Source organism: Gorilla gorilla, chromosome 13, assembly GCF_029281585.2.
Source record: "Gorilla gorilla gorilla isolate KB3781 chromosome 13, NHGRI_mGorGor1-v2.1_pri, whole genome shotgun sequence".
NCBI lineage: Eukaryota > Metazoa > Chordata > Mammalia > Primates > Hominidae > Gorilla > Gorilla gorilla.
In genome coordinates this window covers 58,125,355-58,147,689 of record NC_073237.2, presented here as the reverse complement: position 1 = coordinate 58,147,689, position 22,335 = coordinate 58,125,355, and the positions used below count along the sequence as shown (strand labels likewise).

Here is a 22,335-nt window from a genome sequence, read left to right as displayed (position 1 = left end):
GACCTTTACTGACCAGCTGCAAGTAGTGCAGTTAGCTGATCGTCTTCAACTACAGCACTTTCTAACTCTGCCACAGTGTTTGAAGCAAAGCTATGCTCTTTCTTGGCCTCCCTCAGCCAGTGACCAAGTGTGACAGTGCTTCTAGATTTGGCAATTTCTGCCCAGTGTTAATTTCACACCTGAGCTTACCATTAGACTGCCCAAGATGTTGTCAGAGTTGAACAACACTCAGGCTTTTCCTGCCCCTTCCTTCTTTCAGAATGATAGACCAGCATCATGGTCTAAGGGCTTTTACTGCCTAGTTCTCCTTTCTTTCCCTGTCTTTCATAGGTGTTACCTTCATCTTGTCGTCTGTTTCCCAGAGTATCCAACGGACAAAGTGGCTTAAAAAGGATTCTTTTTAGAGTTTGCAGAAAAGAGTTAACATCATATCTGAGACTGGTATCCCTAAAATGGTCAGCTTATATGGGTTGGCCCTGGCCTGCTGTTTGGAAACCTTAGATTTCAGGAACATTCCCATTATTTTCTGATTAAAAATAGTTCTCTGTGCCTAAACTGTTTTTGCAAACAGTATGGTTTTTGCTGAACACTTGCTTCTGGGAGTCTGGAATTCTGGTATGTGCTAGGTGTAGTACCTGTTATCAGCCCCTAATTATCTTGAACGCTCTAATCTGCCCTAGCAGACAATATTTCCCATGTGTTGTCACACTTGGTTGTTGGAGGCATTAAGCATGCCCTGTGTGACTCTACTAGGAGATGACTCTTAGAGAGCTTGTGTCTGGTTTCCTCTGGTCACCTCATGTGCCTTTTCCCTTTGCTGATTTTGCTTTTCGTTGTTGTTTGTTTTTTGACTGTATTAACTCAGCCATGGGTATAGCTTCATGCTATAATGTGTAGAGGAGTCCTGTGAGTTCTGCTACATCATTGAACCTGGGAACAGACTTGGAAACGCTGACATACAAAGTGTAACAACAAATGTCACATAAAATTCCCAATGATTCCTTAACATCAAATAACCAATCAATGTTCATAGTGTACTTAGGTTGTTCAAATAAGGATCAAAAACAAACCCCACCCATTACATTTAGTTGGTAAGTCTCGATCTACAGATTTCTTCCCCTTCCCCCCCACCCCATTTATTTAAATAAACTGTGTCATTTGTCTTGTACAATTTTCTCAGTCTGGATTTTACTGATCACATTCCTGTAGTGATAGTTGACACATTCTTCTGTTATGTGTTAGTTTCCTGAGAAGCTAATAATTACGTCTAAAGTTTGATTTGATTTAAACTCTGTTAGATAAGACTGCTTGAGAGACAGTGTTTGTTTACCTATGGCATGGTATCCCATCAGGAGACACATAATACTTTTCTGTGGTAAGATTCAGGTGTTGTCAGCCTGATACACTCAAAATTTGTTACCAGCTTGTATTGTAATTCCCTAGAATCCTTCAAAGGTTGACCGGTGAGATTGATACTTTTCAGTATTATTATGAACTTCCAGTGCCTTTTAACACCTATTTTTAACCTATCCCAGTTGTTACTTTGATGCTTAGATTGTCTCATCTTTAGCCTTTGGAAGATCCTTCAGGTTTAAAGTGACATAATAGTTTTTGAATGTTTCTTTGTGTTCAGGTATAACAGAATGTTCCAGCTCTGGGTTCAGCCATGTCTAGGAATCCCAGTTATTTCGAATTGGAAATGGTATTTAGAGCTCATAGTCTGTGCTGCTTACTGATATGTGTTTGGTCATGTTTCTAGGTCTTTTCGTTGGAAAAGAACTAGGAAATAATACTTAAATATACCATGGGTGAATATTGATAGTTCCAATTAAATTTAGAGGAGGAAAGGGTTATAACTTAACCTCTGTGGTTTTATGTTTATTTTCTCTTAACCTGAAAATCACAGTTCCTAATGATATCACTGATTTGCTTTATCCTACTCATGGTAGTTTCAGACTAACAATACTTTCATATTGCAAACAATAGGACTACTGAAAAGTTATGTGTTTTTTTTTTGTCTTTAGGAAATATATCATTTGGGCTGTCTAGTGAACTTGGTGTGCTTTCACATAACTTGTAATTGTTTATCCTGGTGGTGTTAGGCTACCAGTTGTGTAGTTTCGTTCATTGTGCTTTTGGTTTTTAGGGATTTCTCACATTTTGTTAATTGTGTTTATAATTATGTGACACATTACATAGTTCTGTAGTTAAATCTCCAAAACAAAATATACTAAGAGAAATTGAGCTTCCATCCTGATACCTTCTATTCTGTTTCTTACCTAGTTTTTTTTGTTTTTTGTTTGTTTGTTTGTTTGTTTGTTTGTTTTTGAGACGGAGTCTCGCTGTCGCCCAGGTTGGAGTGCAGTGGCGCGATCTCAGCTCACTGCAGGCTCGGTCCCCCAGGGTTCACGCCATTCTCCTGCCTCAGCCTCCCGAGTAGTAGCTGGGACTACAGGCGCCCGCCACCTCACCCGGCTAATTTTTAGTTCAGACGGGGTTTCACCATGTTAGCCAGCATGGTCTCGATCTCCTGACCTCGTGATCCGCCTTTCTCGGCCTCCCAAAGTGCTGGGATTACAGGCGTGAGCCACCGCGCCCAGCCTGTTTTTGTTGTTGTTGTTGTTGTTGTTGTTTTTGAGACAGAGTCTCAGTCTGTCACCAGGCTGGAGTGCAGTGGCACGATCTGGGCTCACTGCAGTCTCTGCCTCCCTGGGTTCAAGCAATTCTCCTGCCTCAGCCTCCCACCTAGTTTTTTAAGTAACAATGTTAGTTTGGTTTATGCTTCTGTTTTAATAAAAGTGTATTGTGTATATATGCATTTGTATATATGCCATATACCCATATCTAGTGTGTATATGTGTATTTGTACATACATACACTAGATAGAAAATAGAAACTACACATACCGTTTGCACCTTATTTTTTTTAAGTTCGTGTATCCTGGAGATCACTTCATAGTATGTTTCTCATTTCTTTTTTATAGGAGCACAATATTCTATTATGTACCTGTATTATGTTATCTTAAGGGTTTCTGTTATGGACGTTTGATTGTTTTTATACCTGTTACAAATAGTGCAGCTATAAATAGCCTTGTGTATCTTTTCATCAGGATTTTATTTACGTCCAGGATACAGTCCTAGAGGTGGAATTCCTGGGTCAGAAAGTAAATGTATAGACAGTGTTTCTGGTAATTAACAGATTCCCCTCTAAGAGGGGAAAATACCACTTTGTATTTGTCAGCAATATATGAGAGTACTTGTTTTCCCATAGCCTGTCAACAAATTGTAATCAAACTTCATAAAATATTTTAAGTAGGTCTGTGTCTTAGAATCTTCATTCTGGCAGAAGTATGATATGGATTGAAAGGTGTGATCCTAAAGATGGGGAAATGTGTTGGGCCTAGTCTGAGAAAGGTAGATTTTAACTAAGGATATAGAGTTACATTAAACAATTCATTAACAGATTATCGTAAGTGGGACTAAGTAACTGGATAAAGGCAACATAAGATAAATTGGAGATAACTCTTACACTTCTAAGAGCATGAAGGGTTTTTCTCAGAGAATACTGAGCACCAGCAGATTATGGGGTAGGGGGATTCCATTTTGGATGCTTTGCATTTGAGGTGCTTCTGGGACATTTCAGTTCGGGGTGTAGATGGTTATATGAATCTGAAAAGTTTAGGCAAGAGTGGAGCTTTAGAGTTATCACTGTATATTTTAAAATATGTGTAGCTGAAGATGCCCAGGAAAATATTAGGTAACATTTGAGCGCATAATAGGTTCCCGACTTTAAGAGTAGTTTTATGTTCCTTTTCTGTTTTTTTGGGTTTTTTTTCCCCCTAGCAATTGACTTACTGTCTCCTTGGTTAGATTTTAAAAATGTATGCTTCATTTTCATGACTTATCTTCTGCAGACTTAACTATGTATGTGTATGAGTACAGATAGAATATATATAATCCACTATATAATTCTCTCCTGAGTTTGTACAAATTTAGTTTTGGTGCAGGAATAGCTTAAATTCCCTTGCTGTGGTGCCCTGTCTCCATATAAACATAACTGTATATACAATTTTAAAACTTTGTTGAGGTTCTCTACTTAGTTCAAAATCTTTCCATTCTGGGTATTTAATTTTGACAAAATTAGGTTAATGGAGGTGGTTCTTTTGCCACTGAAATATGCTTTTTACAGTGTTATTTAAAAACATACAGAATGATGATAATGTGTTGTCCAAGTAATTTTCACTTTACAGCTGAGAAAGGAATATTATCTGAAATAGAACAGGTTTCTGTCTTACATGGACTTAAGAATATTGAGGCAGGAAATGAACTTAACAACTGTGGAATTAGAAAAGCATTAAAAGATCTAGTTTAACCTCATTTTATAGATTGAGAAAAATGTTTGTTATTTTTCTGACCAAACCGTTGTGAAACAACATGAGTGTATAAATACCAGATGTTGGGCTACAGACTTTAAATTTAGGTTTGACCATTAAAAAATGGGATTGGCCGAGGCGGGCAGATCACGGGGTCGGGAGATTGAGACCATCCTGGCTAACATGGTGAAACCCCGTCTCTACTAAAAATACAAAAAACCAACCAGGAGTGGTGGCAGGCACTTGTAGTCCCAGCTACTTGGGAGGCTGAGGCAGGAGAATCACTTGGACCCGGGAGGCAGAGGTTACACTGAGCTGAGATCATGCCATTGCACTCCAACCTAGGCAACAGAGTAAGACTCCGTCTCAAAAAAAAAAAAAAAAGTAGGGATTGAAATGGAGAAGAGTAGAACTATAGACATAATTTTGTACTTGTCAGGTTCCTTCTTTAAGATTATTTCTGCATAATAAAAAAAATACTAACTGACATTTACTTACCCCCATTATGTACTGTTCTAAGTGATTTAAAAGACTTCTCATTTTAGTCCTCAAAACCACCGTATGAGATACAGTTACCATTAGGTACATTTTACGGGTTAGGAATATAGTCCAAAAGATTTGGTAACTTTCCCAAGTCTACACAGTGGCCAGAAGCTAAGTTGAGGGGTTGGTGGGAAGTTGAGGGAGAAGCTAAATTGGGAATCTAAACCTAGGCAGACTGAAAATAGAACATCTTTTGAGTGAAGACACCAGGATTGATACAAGGATCCAAAACCTTGTCACATGAGTTGAAGGAAATTCATTAAAAATGGTTTGAATTAGGAAAGATGATGATTGAGGCTGGCAGGGACATTTAGGCTAAGTGTTAGATCTGTTGTGGCAAGAGTGTGTCGATTTCTTCATGGACTTAAGGCATAGAATGAGTTCCAAAAGCTTATCTTTGATTCAGTATCAAGTACCTTCTCTTTCCTATGTCAGAACTACGTGAACACAGAGTGGCTTTTCTTAGAGTTAAAACTGCCCCCCAGCCCCCATCACCTACGTAAGATCCCACACAGGATTAATATCTATTTAATCTAAATGAGTTAGGTACACTATTAGAGTCCTGAGCTTAGGTAGTCCTTGTTTGATTTGGAAGAGCCAGAGCTAGCTGCTTCTAACTTCAGGCCCACTTTGGTTTTAAGCAGGCCACTCCTGGTTGGGTAACGGTTCAAGATTTCTTCCCTTAGTTTCTACCTTTTTAATGCTGCCTCACTAGGATATGATATTTAATATCATAAATACTAATTCCTGTATTTCTATGGCACAGTGGGTTTTTAAACTTGAGCATGCATCGGAATCACTGAGGGGATTTTTAAATGTAGATTGCTGGACCTCATTTCCAGAGTTTCTGACTAAGGGTCTGAGATGGAGCCCAAGAATTTGGATTTCCAGATGATGTTGATGCTGCTGATCTTGGGACCATACTTTGAGAACCACTGCTGTAGTAGCCTGGCCTACCTTTGATAGATTGAGCTTTTTAAGAGTAAGAACCAGATGTTACTCATTTCTTTGTCCCTCTACTACCTAGCAATACATAGGAGCAGCAGCTTTTTTGTTTGTTTGTTTGTTTGTTTATACTTTTAAGTTCTAGGGTGCATGTGCACAACGAGGTCGTTTGTTACATATGCATACGTGTGCCATGTTGGTGTGCTGCACCCATTAACTTGTCATTTACATTAGGTATATCTCCTAATGCTATCCCTTCCCCCTCTCTCCACCCCACAACAGGCCCGGGTGTGCGATGTTCCCCTTCCTGTGTCCAAGTGTTGTCATTGTTCAATTCCCACCTATGAGTGAGAGCATGCGGTGTTTGGTTTTTTGTACTTGCGATAGTTTGCTGAGAATGATGGTTTCCAGCTTCATCCATGTCCCTACAAAGGACATGAACTTATCCTTTTTTATGGCTGCATAGTATTTCATGGTGTATATATGCCACATTTTCTTAATCCAGTCTATCATTGATGGATATTTGGGTTGGTTCCAAGTCTTTGCTATTGTGAATAGTGCTGCAGTGAGCATACTTGAGGAGCAGCAGGTCTTAATTTTATAGAAGCCAGTGTGGACTGTTACTGATTTCTTTGGTCTGATGATATCAGGAAGTTAGGCCTAAAAGTGAAGAACCTGGCTCAGCATGATTGCTTATGCCTGTAATCCAAGCACTTTGGGAGGCCAAGATGGGAGAATTGCTTCAGCCCTGGCGTCTGAGACCAGCCTGGACATGGTGAGACCCTGTCTCCACAAAAAGTTTTAAAACTAGCCAGGCGTAGTGGCATGCGTCTGTAGCCCCCGCTTCTTGGGAGGCTGAGGTAAGAGGATTGCTTGAGCCTGGGAGGCCAAGGCTGCAGCGGGCATGATCACACCACTGCACTCCAGCCTGGGTGGCAGAGTGAAACCCTGTCTCTAAAAACAATAAATAAAAATATGTAAAATTGAAGAACCTTATAAAGCTTTAGGTTCAGGTCAGGTTAGGTTTGTAATACTTACTATTAGGAAATATACGTACAGCCAAGTTACTGATAGAATTTTTACATGGTTTTACTTTCTGATGAAATTTCTTGGCTTTTTTCTTTTTAAAATGTTCCTAGAGAGCTGGCTACATATAAAAACTAGAATCTGTTTTTTCCTGACTTTTTAATGATTGCCATTCTAACTGGCGTGATATGGTATCTCAGTGTGGTTTTGATTTGCGTTTCTCTAATGACCAGTGATGATGAGCTTTTTTTCATATGTTTGTTGGCCGCATAAATGTCTCCTTTTGAGAACTGTCTGTTCATATCCTTTGCCCACTTTTTGATGGGGTGGTTTGTTTTTTTCTTGTGAATTTGTTTAAGTTCTTTGTAGATTCTGGATATTAGCCCTTTGTCAGATGGGATAGATTGCAAAAATGTTCTCCCGTTCTGTAGGTTGCCTGTTCACTCTGATGATAGTTTCTTTTGCTGTGCAGCAGCTCTTTAGTTTAATGAGATCCCATTTGTCAATTTTGGCTTCTGTTGCCATTGCTTTTGGTGTTTTGGACGTGGAGTCTTTGCCCGTGCCTTTGTCCAGCATGGTATTGCTTAGGTTTTATTCTAGGGTTTTTATGGTTTTAGGTCTTACGTTTAAGTCTTTAATCCATCTTGAGTTAATTTTTATATAAGGTGTAAGGAAAGGGTCCAGTTTCAGTTTTCTACATGTGGCTAGCCAGTTTTCCCGACACCATTTATTAAATAGGGAATCCTTTCCCCATTTCTTGTTTTTGTCAGGTTTGTCAAAGATCAGATAGTTGAAGATGTGTGGCGTTATTTCTGAGACCTCTGTTCAGTTCCATTGGTCTGTATGTCTGTTTTGGTTACCGTAGCCTTGTATAGTTTGAAGTCAGGTAGCATGATGCCACCAGCTTTGTTCTTTTTGCTTAGGATAGTCTTGGCTATATGGGCTCTTTTTTAGTTCCATATGAAATTTAATAGTTTTTTCTGATTCTGTGAAGAAAGTCAGTGGCAGTTTGATGGGGACAGCATTGAATCTATAAATTACTTTGGGCAGTATGGGCATTTTCACAATACTGATTCTTCCTATCCATGAGCATGGAATGTTCTTCCATTTGTTTGTATCCTCTTTTATTTCGTTGAGCAGTGGTTTGTAGTTCTCCTTGAAGAGGTCCTTCACATCCCTTGTAAGTTGGATTCCTAGGTATTTTATTCTCTTTGTAGCAATTGTGAATGGGAGTTCACTCATGATTTGGCTCTCTGTTTGTCTCTTATTGGTGTATAAGAATGCTTGTGATTTTTGCACATTGATTTTATATCCTGAGACTTTGCTGAAGTTGCTTATCACCTTAAGGAGATTTTGGGCTGAGACGATGGGGTTTTCTAAATATACAATCATGTCATCTACAAACAGGGACAATTTGACCTCCTCTTTTCCTAATTGAATACACTTTATTTCTTTCTCCTGCCTGATTGCCCTGGCCAGAACTTCCAACACTATGTTGAACAGGAATGGTGAGAGAGGCCATCCCTGTCTTGTGCCAGTTTTCAAAGGGAACGCTTCCAGTTTTTGCCCATTCAGTATGATATTGGCTATGGGTTTGTCATAAATAGCTCTTATTATTTTGAGATACATTCCATCAAAACCTAGTTTATTGAGAGTTTTTAGCATGAAGGGGTTGAATTTTGTAGAAGGCCTTTTCTGCGTCTGTTAAGATAATCATGTGGTTTTTGTCATTGGTTCTGTTTATGTGATGGATTATGTTTATTGATTTGCGTCTGTTGAACTAGCCTTGCATCCCAGGGATGAAGCCGACTTTGATCGTGGTGGATAAGCTTTTTGATATATGCTGCTGGATTCGGTTTGCCAGTATTTTATTGAGGATTTTCGCATCAATGTTCATAGGGATATTGGCCTGAAATTTTCTTTTTTTGTTGTGTCTCTGCCAGGTTTTGGTATCAGGATGATGTTGGCCTCATAAAATGAGTTAGGGAGGAGTCCCTTTTTTCCTATTGTTTGGAATAGTTTCAGAAGAAATGGTACCCACCTCCTCTTTGTACTTCTGGTAGAATTCAGCTGTGAATCCGTCTAGTCCTAGGCTTTTTTTGGTTGGAACTTGTTATTGGTCTATTTAGGGATTCGACTTCTTCCTGGTTTAGTCTTGGGAAGGGTGTATGTGTCCAGGAATTTATACATTTCTTCTGGATTTTCTAGTTTATTTGTGTAGAGGTGTTTATAGTATTCTCTGATGGTAGTTTGTATTTCTGTGGAATCAGTGGTGATATCCCCTTTATCATTTTTTATTGTGTCTATTTGGTTCTTCTCTCTTTTCTTCTATGTTAGTCTGGCTGGCAGTCTATTTTGCTGATCTTTTCAAAAAACCAGTTCCTGGATTGTTGATTTTTTTTTTTTGAAGGGTTTTTCATCTCTCTATCTCCTTCAGTTCTGCTCTCATCTTAGTTATTTCTTGTCTTCTGCTAGCTTTTGAATGTGTTTGCTCTTGCTTCTCTAGTTCTTTTAATGCTGGAGAGGATGTGAAGAAATAGGAACGCTTTTATACTGTTGGTGGGAGTGTAAATTAGTTCAACCATTGTGGAAGACAATTCCTCAAGGACCTAGAACCAGAAATACCATTTGACCCAGCAGTCCCATTACTGGGTGGTGTATACCCAAAGGATTATAAATCATTCTACTATAAAGACACGTGCACATGTATGTTTATTGCAGCACTGTTCACAATAGCAAAGACTTGGAACCAACCCAAATGCCCATCGATGATAGACTGGATAAAGAAAATGTGGCACATATACACCATGGAATACTATGCAGCCATAAAAAAGGATGAGTTCCTGTCCTTTGCAGGGACATAGATGAAGCTGGAAACCATCATTCTCAGCAAACTAACACAGGAACAGAAAACCAAACACCACATGTTCTCACTCATAAGAGGAAGTTGAACAATGAGAACCCATGGACGCAGGGAGGGGAACATAACACAGAGGGGCCTGTCGGAGTGTAGGGGGCTAGGGGAAGGATAGCATTAGGAGAAATACCTAATGTAGATGACAGGTTGATGGGTGCAGCAAACCACCATGGCACCTGTATACCTAAGTAGCAAACCTGCACGTTCTGCACAGGTATCCAAGAACTTACATTTAAAAAAAAAAGAAAGAAACTGGAATCTTTCCTTTCTCTTTCAGGGAAAATGGAGACTATTGGAATATGCTAGGTTCATGTTCTTATAAGTACTGAAAATGGCAGAACTTGATGAACTTGTACAAAGATCAGAAAGAGGCCATCATCTAGTCCTGTTAAAACTTAAACTTGGGGCCGGGTGCGGTGGCTCATGCCTGTAATCCTAGCACTTTGTGAGACTGAGGCCGGTGGATCACCTGAGGTCAGGAGTTCGAGACCAGCCTGGCCAACATGGCAAAACCCCGTCTCTACTAAAAATTCAAAAATTAACCAGGAGTGGTGGCACATGCCTGTAATCCCAGCTACTTAGGAGGCTGAGGCAGGAGAATCACTTGAACCCAGGAGGTGGAGGTGGCAGTGAGCTGAGATCGCACCACTGCACTCCAGCCTGGCTGACAGAGTAAGACTCCATCTCACAAAACAAAACAAAAAACTTGAGGCCTGACATGGTGGCTCATGCCAGTAGTCCCAGTACTTTGGGAGGCCAAGGCAGGGGGTTGCTTGAGGCCAGGAGTTCTAAACCAGCCTCATGAACATAGTAAGACCCTGCTTCTACAAAAGAAAAACATATTAGCTGGGTGTGGTGGCACGTGTCTGTAGTACCAGCTACTCAGGCAGCTCAGGCTCGGGGATTTCTTGAGCCCAGGAGTTTGAGGCTACAGTGAGCTATTATCGTGTCACTGTACTGCAGCCTAGGTGGCAGAGTGAGACCTCGTCTCAGAAACCAAAACAAAACTTGGGTTAAAAAAATGTAGAGCAAGAGCTTATGTTTTTATCACCCTCCCCAGTCCCCTACTTTCCCAGCTAGCAATGAATGTCTTAATAAGACTTTAACAAGAATTGTTTTGCTCTGGGAAGTCAAATCATGAGTGTATATCATTTAAGTGCCATTACAAATATTCAGTCTCTCATTGCGAATATCTAGATTATAACAGTAATACGTGACTGAATAGATACATAACATATAGTTTATTCTAGAAAAATTGTGTATAGCTCCCTCAAAGTAGATGATTGTGGTTCTTGAATGTGGGCTGAACACTTACTTGCCTGACAACCTGCAAGCCATGAAGAGATCCACATCTCCAAGGCCTAGTGGGAATGGGGAGACAGTTCATGCTGATATAGAAACTACCCTGTAGGTATCGCAGTACAGGTGAGAAACCAACATGAAGTAACACCTGCTATTTAAGGACACTTCAACCTATTTTACTCTTTCTCTTAGATGATTAACTCAGCAAATTAGGTTTTTCTGTACATTGCATAAAACTTTAGTTGTCTTCGGTAATCATAAGCCATATGGTTTTCTCTCTCCTCAGATACCCAGAAAGCGGTACTCTAGAAATGAATGTCAAGGATCTTAGACCACGAGCTAGAACCATTTTGAAATGGAATGAACTAAATGTTGGTGATGTGGTAATGGTTAATTATAATGTAGAAAGTCCTGGACAAAGAGGATTCTGGTTTGATGCAGAAATTACCACATTGAAGACAATCTCAAGGACCAAAAAAGAACTTCGTGTGAAAATTTTCCTGGGGTAAGATTGTCTTCACTGGTGCCATTTAATTAACTGAATTGATCAAGGAATGTATTTTTAGGTATTAAGCACGTGTACCTTAGTAAAAAAAGATGGAGTCTATAAAAGATGGAAATTTCCATACTGAAGGAGAATATTTTTATAAATTCTTAAGAATTTTTAAAAGTTAAGAATGGCTTAGATCTTCAACTTTAAGGTTGGAGATACTGTTTGGAAGAATGTTGGAAATAACTGAGTGTTTTATTACAGAAATTCTTACTTCCTCGTAGGATTCTTATAGATTGAACAAAACAATATATAAAAGCATTTTAATAACTATAATTGCTGTGAGGATCTGTGTTGATGTAATAGCAGTGGATGACTACTTAACCAGCTGTCTGCTGGATTTCTAAGACTAGCTGAAATTTTCCTTCTTAGTGATTTTTCAACTTACAGAATTTAAACTTAATGAAGAGAATTCAGAATGCAAAATGTCACCTGAATCAAATCCTTCAGATATTTCTATCATCTTTCTTTTCTTTTTTTTCTGTCTTTCTGTCTGTCTGTCTGTCTCTCTCTCTCTCTCTCTCTCTCTCTCCCTCTCCCTCTCTCTCTCTCTCCCTCTCCGTCTCCCTCTCTCTCCCCCCCTTCTCTCCCCCCCCCCCTTGTTCTGTCACCCAGGTTGGAGTGCAGTGGCATGATCTTGGCTCACTGTAACCTCTGCCTCTTGGGTTCATGCAGTTCTCCTGCCTCAGCCTCCCAAGTAGCTGGGACTACAGGCGTATGACACCACGCCCACCTAACTTTTATATTTTTAGTAGAGATGGGGTTTCACCATGTTGGCCAGACTGGTCTCTACTCCTGCCCTCAAGTGATGTACCCGCCTCTGCCTCCCAAAGTGTTGGGATTACAGGCATGAGCCACTGCGCCCAGCTTTCTATCATTAATTTTTTAAGAAATACTTTCAGATGTTTCCCAAAGTGATAAAGTACTAGGCGTTATTTGAGTTACTTTTTTACACTTTGGAAAACATTGTCACTCTTTTTCTGTGTCTGCTGCTTCTGAATAATTTGCTGAATAGTCACTAATTTCCTTTTTAATAAATAAAATCTGTTAATCATTTCCAGTTCTTTATTATCAGTAATTACATAAACATCCTTGTATATGCATTTTTGTGCATTTCTTTTCTTTAGAATAAATTGTTAGATTTGTTTTATTGAGCACCGAGGGTTTTAGAATAACCCTGACAATTTTTGCTTAAAAAAAAAAAAAAAGAGAGAAACAGCTAAACGAATATTTGTGTCAAGTTCTGATTAACTGGATTAGTGATACAAGGTGACAAATCTTGGAACAATGATTAAAAATCTAAAGCGAGGATAGGCAAGCTTATAGCCCACTAGCTGCCTATTTTTGTAAATAAAGTATCATTGGAACACAACAGTGGCCATTAATTTATGTATTATCTGTGGCTATTTTTGTGCTCCACAGTATTGTTGAATAATTGCAACTGAGACCATCTAGCCTGCAAAGCCAAAACTACTTACTTTCTGGCTCTTCGTAGGAAAAGTTTGCTGACTCCTGAGATTTAAAAAAAAAAAAAAAAAATGATGCGAGGTGTTGAAAACTTAACATTTTAGAGAACAGATTTCAGAACTTCTTACAAACAAAAGTGTGATTCTATTGCTAGACTAAGGGTATAGCTCAGTCACAGACTTCTAAACAACTTGAAACCCTGATATGGATGCAAATCATGAAGAAGGAGAAAGCCCCTAAATAAACTGGCTATGTTAGGAGCCTTATAACCTACTTGAGTGTTGGAAGTAGAAAGCATGTGTACACAGTAGGATAACAGCACACATAGCATTGAGCTAAAAAAGCTTGCTATTAAAAAAAGATTTCCTGGCTGGGTGCAGTGGCTCATGCCTGTAATCCCAGCACTTTGGGAGACCAAGGTGGGCGGATCATGAGGTCAGGAGTTCGAGACCAGCCTGGCCAATATGGTGAAACCCCATCTCTACTAAAAATACAAAAATTAGCTGGGTGTGGTGGCACGTGCCTGTAGTCCCAGCTACATGGGAGGCTGAGGCAGAGGAATCACTTGAACCCAGGAGGCAGAGGTTGCAGTAAGCCGAGATCATGCCATTGTACTCCAGCCTGGGCTACAGAGCGAGACTCTGTCTAAAAAAAAAAAAGTTTTCCCAAGTGATCCTGAGGTATAGTTAAGAGTGGGAACACACTGGCTTTAGAAGTGGAACTAAGACTGAGTGGGCCAGGTGCCGTGGCTCACGCCTGTAATCCCAGCACTTTGGGAGGCCAGGGTGGGTGGATCACCTGAGGTCAGGAGATCGAGACCAGTCTGACCAACTAGTGAAACCCAGTCTCCACTAAAAAATACAAAATTAGCTGGGTGCGGTGTTGCATGCCTGTAATCCCAGCTACTCGAAAGGCTGAGGCAGGAGAATCACTTGAACCTGGGAGGCGCAGATTGCCGTGAGCTGAGGTCATTCCATTGCACTCCAGCCTGGGCAACAAGAGTGAAACTTCGTCTCAATAAAAAAAAAAAGACTTGAGTGGAAATTATGGATAGGCAAATACCGGCTTGATAAAGAGGATGGTTATGTGATAGCTATCCCAACAGTACAATAAAATGTAAAGTATTATTCTTTGTCATTAAAGTTTTTACTAGAAACATTAGGAACACAGTAGCTAAAAAGGAGCCAGTGTGGCTTATGGATAGAATTTTTTTTTTTTTCGGGAGATGGGATCTCGCTCTGTTGCCCAGGCTGCATAGCAGTGGCACAATCCCGGCTCCCTGCAACCTCCGCCTCCTGGATTCAAGCAGTTCTCCTGCCGCAGCCACCGGAGTAGCTGGAACTACAGGCGCATGCCACCACGCCCATCTCATTTTTTGTATTTTAGTAGAGACAGAGTTTCACCTTGTTGTCCAGGCTGGTTTCGAACCCCTGAGCTCAGGCTATCTGCCTGCCTCAGTCTCCCAAAGTGGTAGGATTATAGGTATGAGCCACCGTGTCTGGAGAAAAAAAAAAATTTTTTTTTTAATGATTAGAAATCTTTCATCCTCACTGGTAAGAATGGATAAATAACAGGTTGAAAGAACAAATGCATTCTGCTGTTGATAGGCATTTTGGGGCTGTTAGAAACAGTGCTGCCATCAGGTTCTTGTACCTATACCTGTATCCTGGCACTTGTGTGCATTAGTTTCTGTAGGATGTATCATGCCTAGGATTAAAATTACTAGGTTGTAGAACCTGTGCATCTTCAACTTGAGTAGATAGAACCAAGTGTCTGTACCAGGTTACAGTTCTGCAACAGTATGAGAGTTCCTGTTAGTTTTCTCATCCATGCTTAGTTTTTTCAGACTTCAGTTTCCACTAATCAGGTGGGTATGTAATAGTATTTCATTTTGGCTTTGATTTGCAATTCTCTGACTCCTAGTGGGGTTGAGAATCTTTTCGTATTTTTATTGACAAGTTGGATATATCTTTTGTGAGGACCTGGTTCCAATTTGGTGACTTTTTTGTTGTTAATTAAATAATGTGTCTGATTCATTTTTAGGAGTTCTAATTACGCAGACTAGACTATTTCAGTTATATGTGGCAAAATACTTTTTTCTAATTCTGTGGCTTGTCTTTTTCTCCTTACGATGTTTGAATAGTAGTTTTCTTAATTTTAATGCAGTTGAGGTTATCAAAGTTCAAGAAAGTTTTTTTTCCTTTATGCTTGTACTTTCTATGTCTTTCTTAAAGATACTCTTGTATTACCTTCTAAAAGCTTTGTGGTTTTGCCTTTCTTTAGGTCTTTAATTGACTTGGAGTAGATTTTTGTGTACAGTGTGAGTGAGGTAAGGGTCTAATTTAACTCAATACATATGAATAAACATTTTTCCTAGCACTGTTTATTGAAAAGCCCATTTCCCTCCCATTGATCTTCAGTATCACCTCTGTCATATCAAGAATCTTATATTTGGTGAATCCTTCTGACTTCTCTATTCTGTACCATGGGTCTGTTTTTTGTGTATCTTTGTATCAGTTCCACACTTTCATAATACAGCAGAGCACATGATCCTGCCTTGTTCTTCAAGTAGGTTTTATATGTTCTTAGCTCTGTGTACTTCCATTTGAATTTTGCAGTCATCTTTTCTCTTTCTGGTATATAGGAATACAAGTATCCTTTGATCTTGGATTCAGTAGCTTTACTAGATTTACTAATTTTAATTTACATGTAGATTGTTTCAAAATGTTTGGAATTATAATCATCTGTGAATTATTACATTTTTGTTTTGTCTTTTTCTTTACTTTTGATTTCTTCTTCTTGTCCTTATTCACCAGTTGGGCCCTGAATTACATTGTTAAAAATAAGTAGTGAAAACAGGCATCTTTTTCCCCTGCTTTCCAAGAGAAAACATACAAAATTTCATCAATAACTACAATGTTTGATACAGGAATTTTGTAGATATGCTCTCCTAGATTTGGTTTGACAGTGTTTTGTGTAGGAGTTTTACATTTGTATTAATGCGTGAAATTTGCATGTTAATTTTCCTATCTCAGTGTCCTTCACGGATTTATGCTAGTTTCACAAAATAATTTGGAATCTTCTTTTTCTTTCTTACGGTAGAGTTTTGTGTCCTTGTCTTGAATGTTTGGTAGAACTTCTCAATAAAGTCATCTGGGGCTGAGTTTTCTTTGTGGGAAAGTTCTTTTATGGTCAATTCGGTTTCTGTAATGATCAGAGGACTATTCATGTTTTCTATTTCTTGAACTAAAATTTAATTTTATAGGAATTTATCCATTGCATCTAAATTTTAAAATCTGTTGTCATAAATTTTTTTGGTACCTACATCTTTTTAATGTGTTAATCTGTTACGATGTTTTTTATTTCTGAATTTAGTTTGTGACTTTTTGACCATTCTCATCAGAGGTTTATCAGTTTTATTAGACTTTTACAAAGAACTAACCTTCAGCTTTGATCCTCTCTATTGTATTGAAGGTGCAAAGGAAGAAGCAAATAGAGGACATGATTTTTAATCTGCCTTGGAGATTTGATAAGGGAACTTGGAGTTAAAGTTCATGCTTGTTTCTGTTTTTAATTTGTGAGTACCAAAAAGTACATATGCTTGAACTGTCTAATTCTAGTTATCAAATTCTATTTTCATGTTGTCATTTTCTATTTATTTTAGCTTTGAAAAAAATTGAAAACAAGTTTGGGATTCAAAAACATTTTTTAAAATAATTTGTTCACTTACTATTGTAATATAATATTTACTACCATGTGAAGTTATGCTGATTTAGATATTTATAAGTAGTATTTGAATCCTATAGGAAGAAAATTAATTTACCTTATTAAAACTACAGATAAAGGCCGAGCATGGTGGCTTGTGCCTGTAATCCTAGCACTTTGGGAGGCCAAGGTGGGCGGATCAGTTGAGGTCAGGAGTTCGAGACCAGCCTGGCCAGCAGGGTGAAACCTCATCTCTACTAAAAATATAAAAATTATGGCCAGGTGTGGTGGCTCACGCCTGTAATCCCAGCACTTTGGGAGGCTGAGGCGGACGGATCACCTGAGGTCAGGCGTTCTAGACCAACCTGGGCAACGTGGTGAAACACCGTCTCTACTAAAAATATAAAAATGTTAGCTGGGCATGCTGGTGCACGCCTGTAATTCCAAGTCCTTGGGAGGCTGAGGCAGGAGAATCACTTTAACCCAGGAGGCTGAGGTTGTAGTGAGCAGAGATCACGCCGCTGTACTCCAGCCTGGGCGACAGAGTGAGACTCTGTCTCAAAAAGAAAGAATAAAAAAAGAAAAAGCTACAGATACATTTTAGGTTCAGTGTCATTTTTACGGAGTTTTATGTATTTACTAAATTTTTTTCATACTTAAGAAATTTCTATAGTGATATACTTCTTATTGAACATGGCTTCTTACAGAATATATACTTAATATGCATATCAAGTTGTAAGTCACTGGTCACTGTGCTTCGGCCATGCTGGCCTCCTTGTGTTGCTTGATCACGCAAACATGCTCCTGCCTTGGGGCCTTTGTACTTGATGTTCCCTCCTACACAGATACTCATTTGACTTACTCTGTCTCTTATTTCAGTTCTCTGCTCAAAAGTATCTTCAGAGTTACCTTTCTTGATCACCCTTTTTAAAATCACATACATACCAGACATAAGCTACTTAAATTATCCGTTACTCTTTTTCTGAATTCTGAATTCTTTATTTTATTTATTATCACCCCATTTGTATTTAGTTTCCTATTGCTGCTACAACAAATTACCACAAACATAGTAGCTTAAACAATAAAGCATAGTACAGTTTGGAGGTTAGAAATCTTAAATGGATTTGGATTTCACTAGGCAAAAATCATTGTTAGCAGGGATATGATTCAGTTTTGTAGACTCTAAGGGAGAACCCATTTTCTTGCCTTTACCATGTTTCAGAGGCCTCCTACATGCCTTAGCTTGTTACCTGCTTTCTCCACCTTCAAAGCCAACGATGTTGCATCTCTTTGACAGTTCTTTTTGTGGCTACATCCCCTTCATATTCTCTCCTCTGCCTCCCCTTCCCCTGTGATTATATTGGATCTGCGTGGATAATCTTCCCATTTCAAGGTTTTTTATGTGCAAAGTCTTTTTTGCCATATGAGGTAACGTATTTATAGGTTCCTGGAATTAGGACATGAACCTCTTTGGGGCCCATTGTTCTGCCTGTCATACCACTGGAATGTTAATGTTTTGTTTGTTTTGTTTGCTGTTGTGTGCCAGGCCTTGTTCTAGGCACTAGTTACAATAGATTTTCAGTACGGTATTTCATAGATTCCGAGAGAATAGTTTGTTGTGGTTTTTTTTTGGTATTTTAACATCTCTGAAATAAAAATGTATGTTAAATTTGCTGTTGGGCTGACAGAAGTTGAATTCTTTCAAAGATTTGAATTTGCTTGTTTACTAGTCACTTGGGAGTGCCATTTAACTTTAACTTAAATACTCTGCTTGAGCCTTTTTAGACCACATAGGTAGCATGAATTCAGGCCTCTGAACCGGACTGAATCCTAGCTTATCATTTAATTCTTGGAGGATGCTTTTTTTTCCTTATACCCAGTGGCAGTATTGAAACAAGAATTTTTTTTATCTGCAAGGTGTGGTTTACTTCTCATTTTAACTGTGAGAATGGGTTGGTGTCTAAGCTTTATTTGAAGGTGTTCCTTAGACACCTCATCACAGTCTTTTTTTCTTACTTGAAATTACATAATGTGTCTTATAGTTGCTGATTACCATTTGGTGTCCCAGCTTTATTTGGGAATTCTTAGACTGCCTGATTTCAGTCTAGTTTCTTTTTTATTAGCACATAAATTGTTTTACAAGTATCGGCCTATTAGATTCAGTGAAATAGGATATTTCCTGGGGAATGAATTGATTATATGCATGTTTTTATTATGATCAATGGCATTTAGTTTTGTGCATAAAGAGTGTCTTGATAAGCCTTTAACAAAAATGGTACATAAGTGAAAAAGTGGCTTTGGCCTTGAATTTGTGACATTTATTGAATCACTTAAAGTAGTACATGGAAAGCACCTGTTTGCAGGTAGGGTGGGACAGCTGGCAGTAGATTAGTGCTTTTAGCTAAAACAACTAAATAGCCCGATCAAATAGGCATCTCTTTGAATGCACCAGAGAATCAAAGAGAACCACTGCGGGTGTGTCTCTGGAGAGGTAAGAATCTCATAAGGCAGGTAGCTTTGTAGTTGTGTTTTGCCCCTAGGGAATCTGCTAATTCTGGATGCAGTGTAAAATCTAGTTCAGAGCAGCTAGGAGTAGGCTGGAAAGAGAAGTCAGCAGAGCTTTTGGCAGATATTTGGGATGCCTCAAGCATATGGCCTGCTTTCACCTTTGGGCTTTGGTTGAATACTGGACTTCTGCTGGACAAGAGGCTGGAAATGTAGTAAAAAGTGGCATTTTCAGCAGTCTTAGAAGGCATACACTAGATTTTAGGGTAACTGGTGTAATGGCTCCACAGAATATGTAGGTCTTTTAGTTTGAAAACTGGATGGCTAAGGCATGCAGGTAGACTAAATCTTACTTAAAGACTATAAACCAGCCTTGACTCAGCATAGATGCTGATTAAATGTTAAACCACCACAGTATCTCTCCAGCAGTAGGAAGGTTGAACTTTCCTTTATATAAGATAATATCTGAAGCTTTTGGTTCCATGATGGAGCCAAAAATGCCATTCTGCCAAAAGGCGGTGCCACATAATCAGAAAACAGAAGGAATGAATACCAATTATGGGAATAGACCCATAGGTGATCTTGATAATTCAAGTTATCAGAGAAACTTTCAAGTAACTGTGATTAATATGCTGAAAACATGGTGAATTTCAGCTGAGAATTGGAATTCACAAAATAATTATATGGAGATTCTAGAACTGAGAATTATAGTTTCCTAAGACCTTGTTAAATTGATTTAATAACAAATAAGGGCCAGGCACCGTGGCACACGCCTGTAATCCCAGCACTTTGGGAGGCCGAGGCAGGTGGATCATGAGGTCAAGAGATCAAGACTATCCTGGCCAACATAGTGAAACCCCGTCTCTACTGAAAATACAAAAATTAGCTGGGCGTGGTGGCAGGTGCCTGTAGTCCCAGCTACTCGGGAGGCTGAGGCAGGAGAATCACTTGAACCTGGGAGGCAGAGGTTGCAGTGAGCCAAGATTGCGCCACTGCACTCCAGCCTGGCGACAGAGCGAGACTCCGTCTCAAAAAATAAATTAAAAAACATAAAAAAATAACAAATAAGACACAGCAGCAGATAGGATTAGGAAACCAGAAGATAAGTCAATAAAAACTATCCATACTGAAACATGGAAAACACAAGAGTACAAGAGTGTTAGACACATAGGACTTGGTGAAAGGTGTGTGTGTGTGTGTATGTATATATATACACGTATATACGTATATATACACACGTATATATGTATATACGTGTGTATATATACGTGTATATACACACATATATGTATATATACGTGTATATATACACACATATATGTATATATACGCATATGTGTGTATATATGTGTGTATATATATATATATTTATATTTGGAATTCCTAAAGAAGAGAGTAGAGTGAAAACAGTATTTGAAAATATAATAGCCCAAAATTTCCAAAACAGATTAAAGATACCAGTTCAGGTCAAAGAAGTTCTGTAAGCTCTAAGCAGGATAAATATAAAGAAAATGCACAGTGGTATATCACAAACAAAGAATGCTAAAAACTAAAGATAACACAGTGAAGATGACCAAGTTTTCATTAGAAGCAATTTAAGCTAGGAGACAGTGGAATGGCATGTGAAAATACTAATTTAAAAACGTTCCCAGCTGGGCGTGGTGGCTCACGCCTATATAATCGCAGCATTTTGGAAGGCCAAGGCGGGCAGATCACTTGAGGTCAGGAATTCAAGACCAGCCTGGCCAACATGGCAAAACCGTGTCTCTACTAAAAATAAAAAAATTAGCCATGCGTGGTAGTGCACACCTGTAACCCCAGCTATTTGTGAGACTGAAGCAGGAGAACTGCTTGATCCTGGGAGGTGGAGGTTGCAGTGAGCTGAGATCGTGCCTGGGTGACAGAGCAAGACTCCATCTCAAAAAAAAAAAAATTTTTTTCCCAACTTAAAATATATTTTTCATGAAGATACCTGTCAAAAATAAAGCCAAAATAAAAATATTATCAAACAAAACCTGAAAGAATTCACCATCAACAGACAGGCACTAAGAGAAATAATAAAGGGAGTTATTTAAGTGGGAGGAAGGAGATTCCCGATGGAAACATGGAAATATGGGACAGAATTAAGAGCAGGGAAAGGGTAAATGTATGAGTAAGTATAAATAATTTTTTAAATAGTGAACTTTAAAATATACATTAAAAAATGCGTGACAACAATAATGCAGAAGATGGGGTTGGTAAATGAAGTCGTGAGATTCTGGCATCATTGGGGAAGTAGTGAAAGTAAAATTTAAAGTAGATTATACAGGTTTGCACAGTCCAATCTCTAATGCAACTACTAAAAATAAAGGATTTTTAACAAATTAACACACTGAAAGTGAAAAAATAAATATTAGTCTAATCCAAAATAAGGCAGTTGTGACTAAAAGAAGCAGATAAACTAGAAAACATACAGTAAAATGGCAGAAACAAACACAGCTGTATCAGCCTTTATATTAACTGTGAGTCAAGCATTTCAAGACAACGATCAACAAACTAGATTAAAATAAAAAAATCCACATGCTACTCTTAAGAAAGACTCCTTAAATATAAAATCACAGAAGTTGAAAAGAGGTGGATGGTTGGGATTGTAAGATGACAACAGCAAAGACTTTTCAAATCCCCTTAAATGTCCTGATAATATAGAGCAAAATATTACTAAATTATCTAATTCACAAACTCATGGACAACATCTACAATGAAACAGGATGGTATGGTATAACCCCCAAATAGCTGGTGGGATAGACAGTGGAAAGCTTCAAGACCTGTGTAGTATCAGTGGCTATGCAAGAGAAATATGTGTTGGGCCCAAGAATTCCAAATAATGAATTAGCTCAGCAAACTAATTTGAAAATAGTAGCTATGGTAGCCATCTTTTAAGGTAACCCCCAGTGATTCCTGCTTACTAATACTCACCCTCATGTGGTTTTCAGCCATATTTTACTAGAGTGGCTCTTTGTGACC

General features: G+C 38.7%; 1 protein-coding gene across 2 annotated transcripts in view; it reads left to right on the top strand.

Annotated features, from left to right (window-relative positions):
• UHRF2 (ubiquitin like with PHD and ring finger domains 2) overlaps window positions 1-22,335 on the top strand; it is a 93,620-nt gene that overhangs the window by 35,657 nt on the left and 35,628 nt on the right. For both annotated transcript variants that reach the window (XM_004047791.5, XM_055350600.2), the window contains exon 4: window positions 11,392-11,610. In XM_004047791.5, coding sequence (XP_004047839.1) covers window positions 11,392-11,610 — 219 coding nt within the window. The remainder of the gene's footprint in view (window positions 1-11,391; window positions 11,611-22,335) is intronic.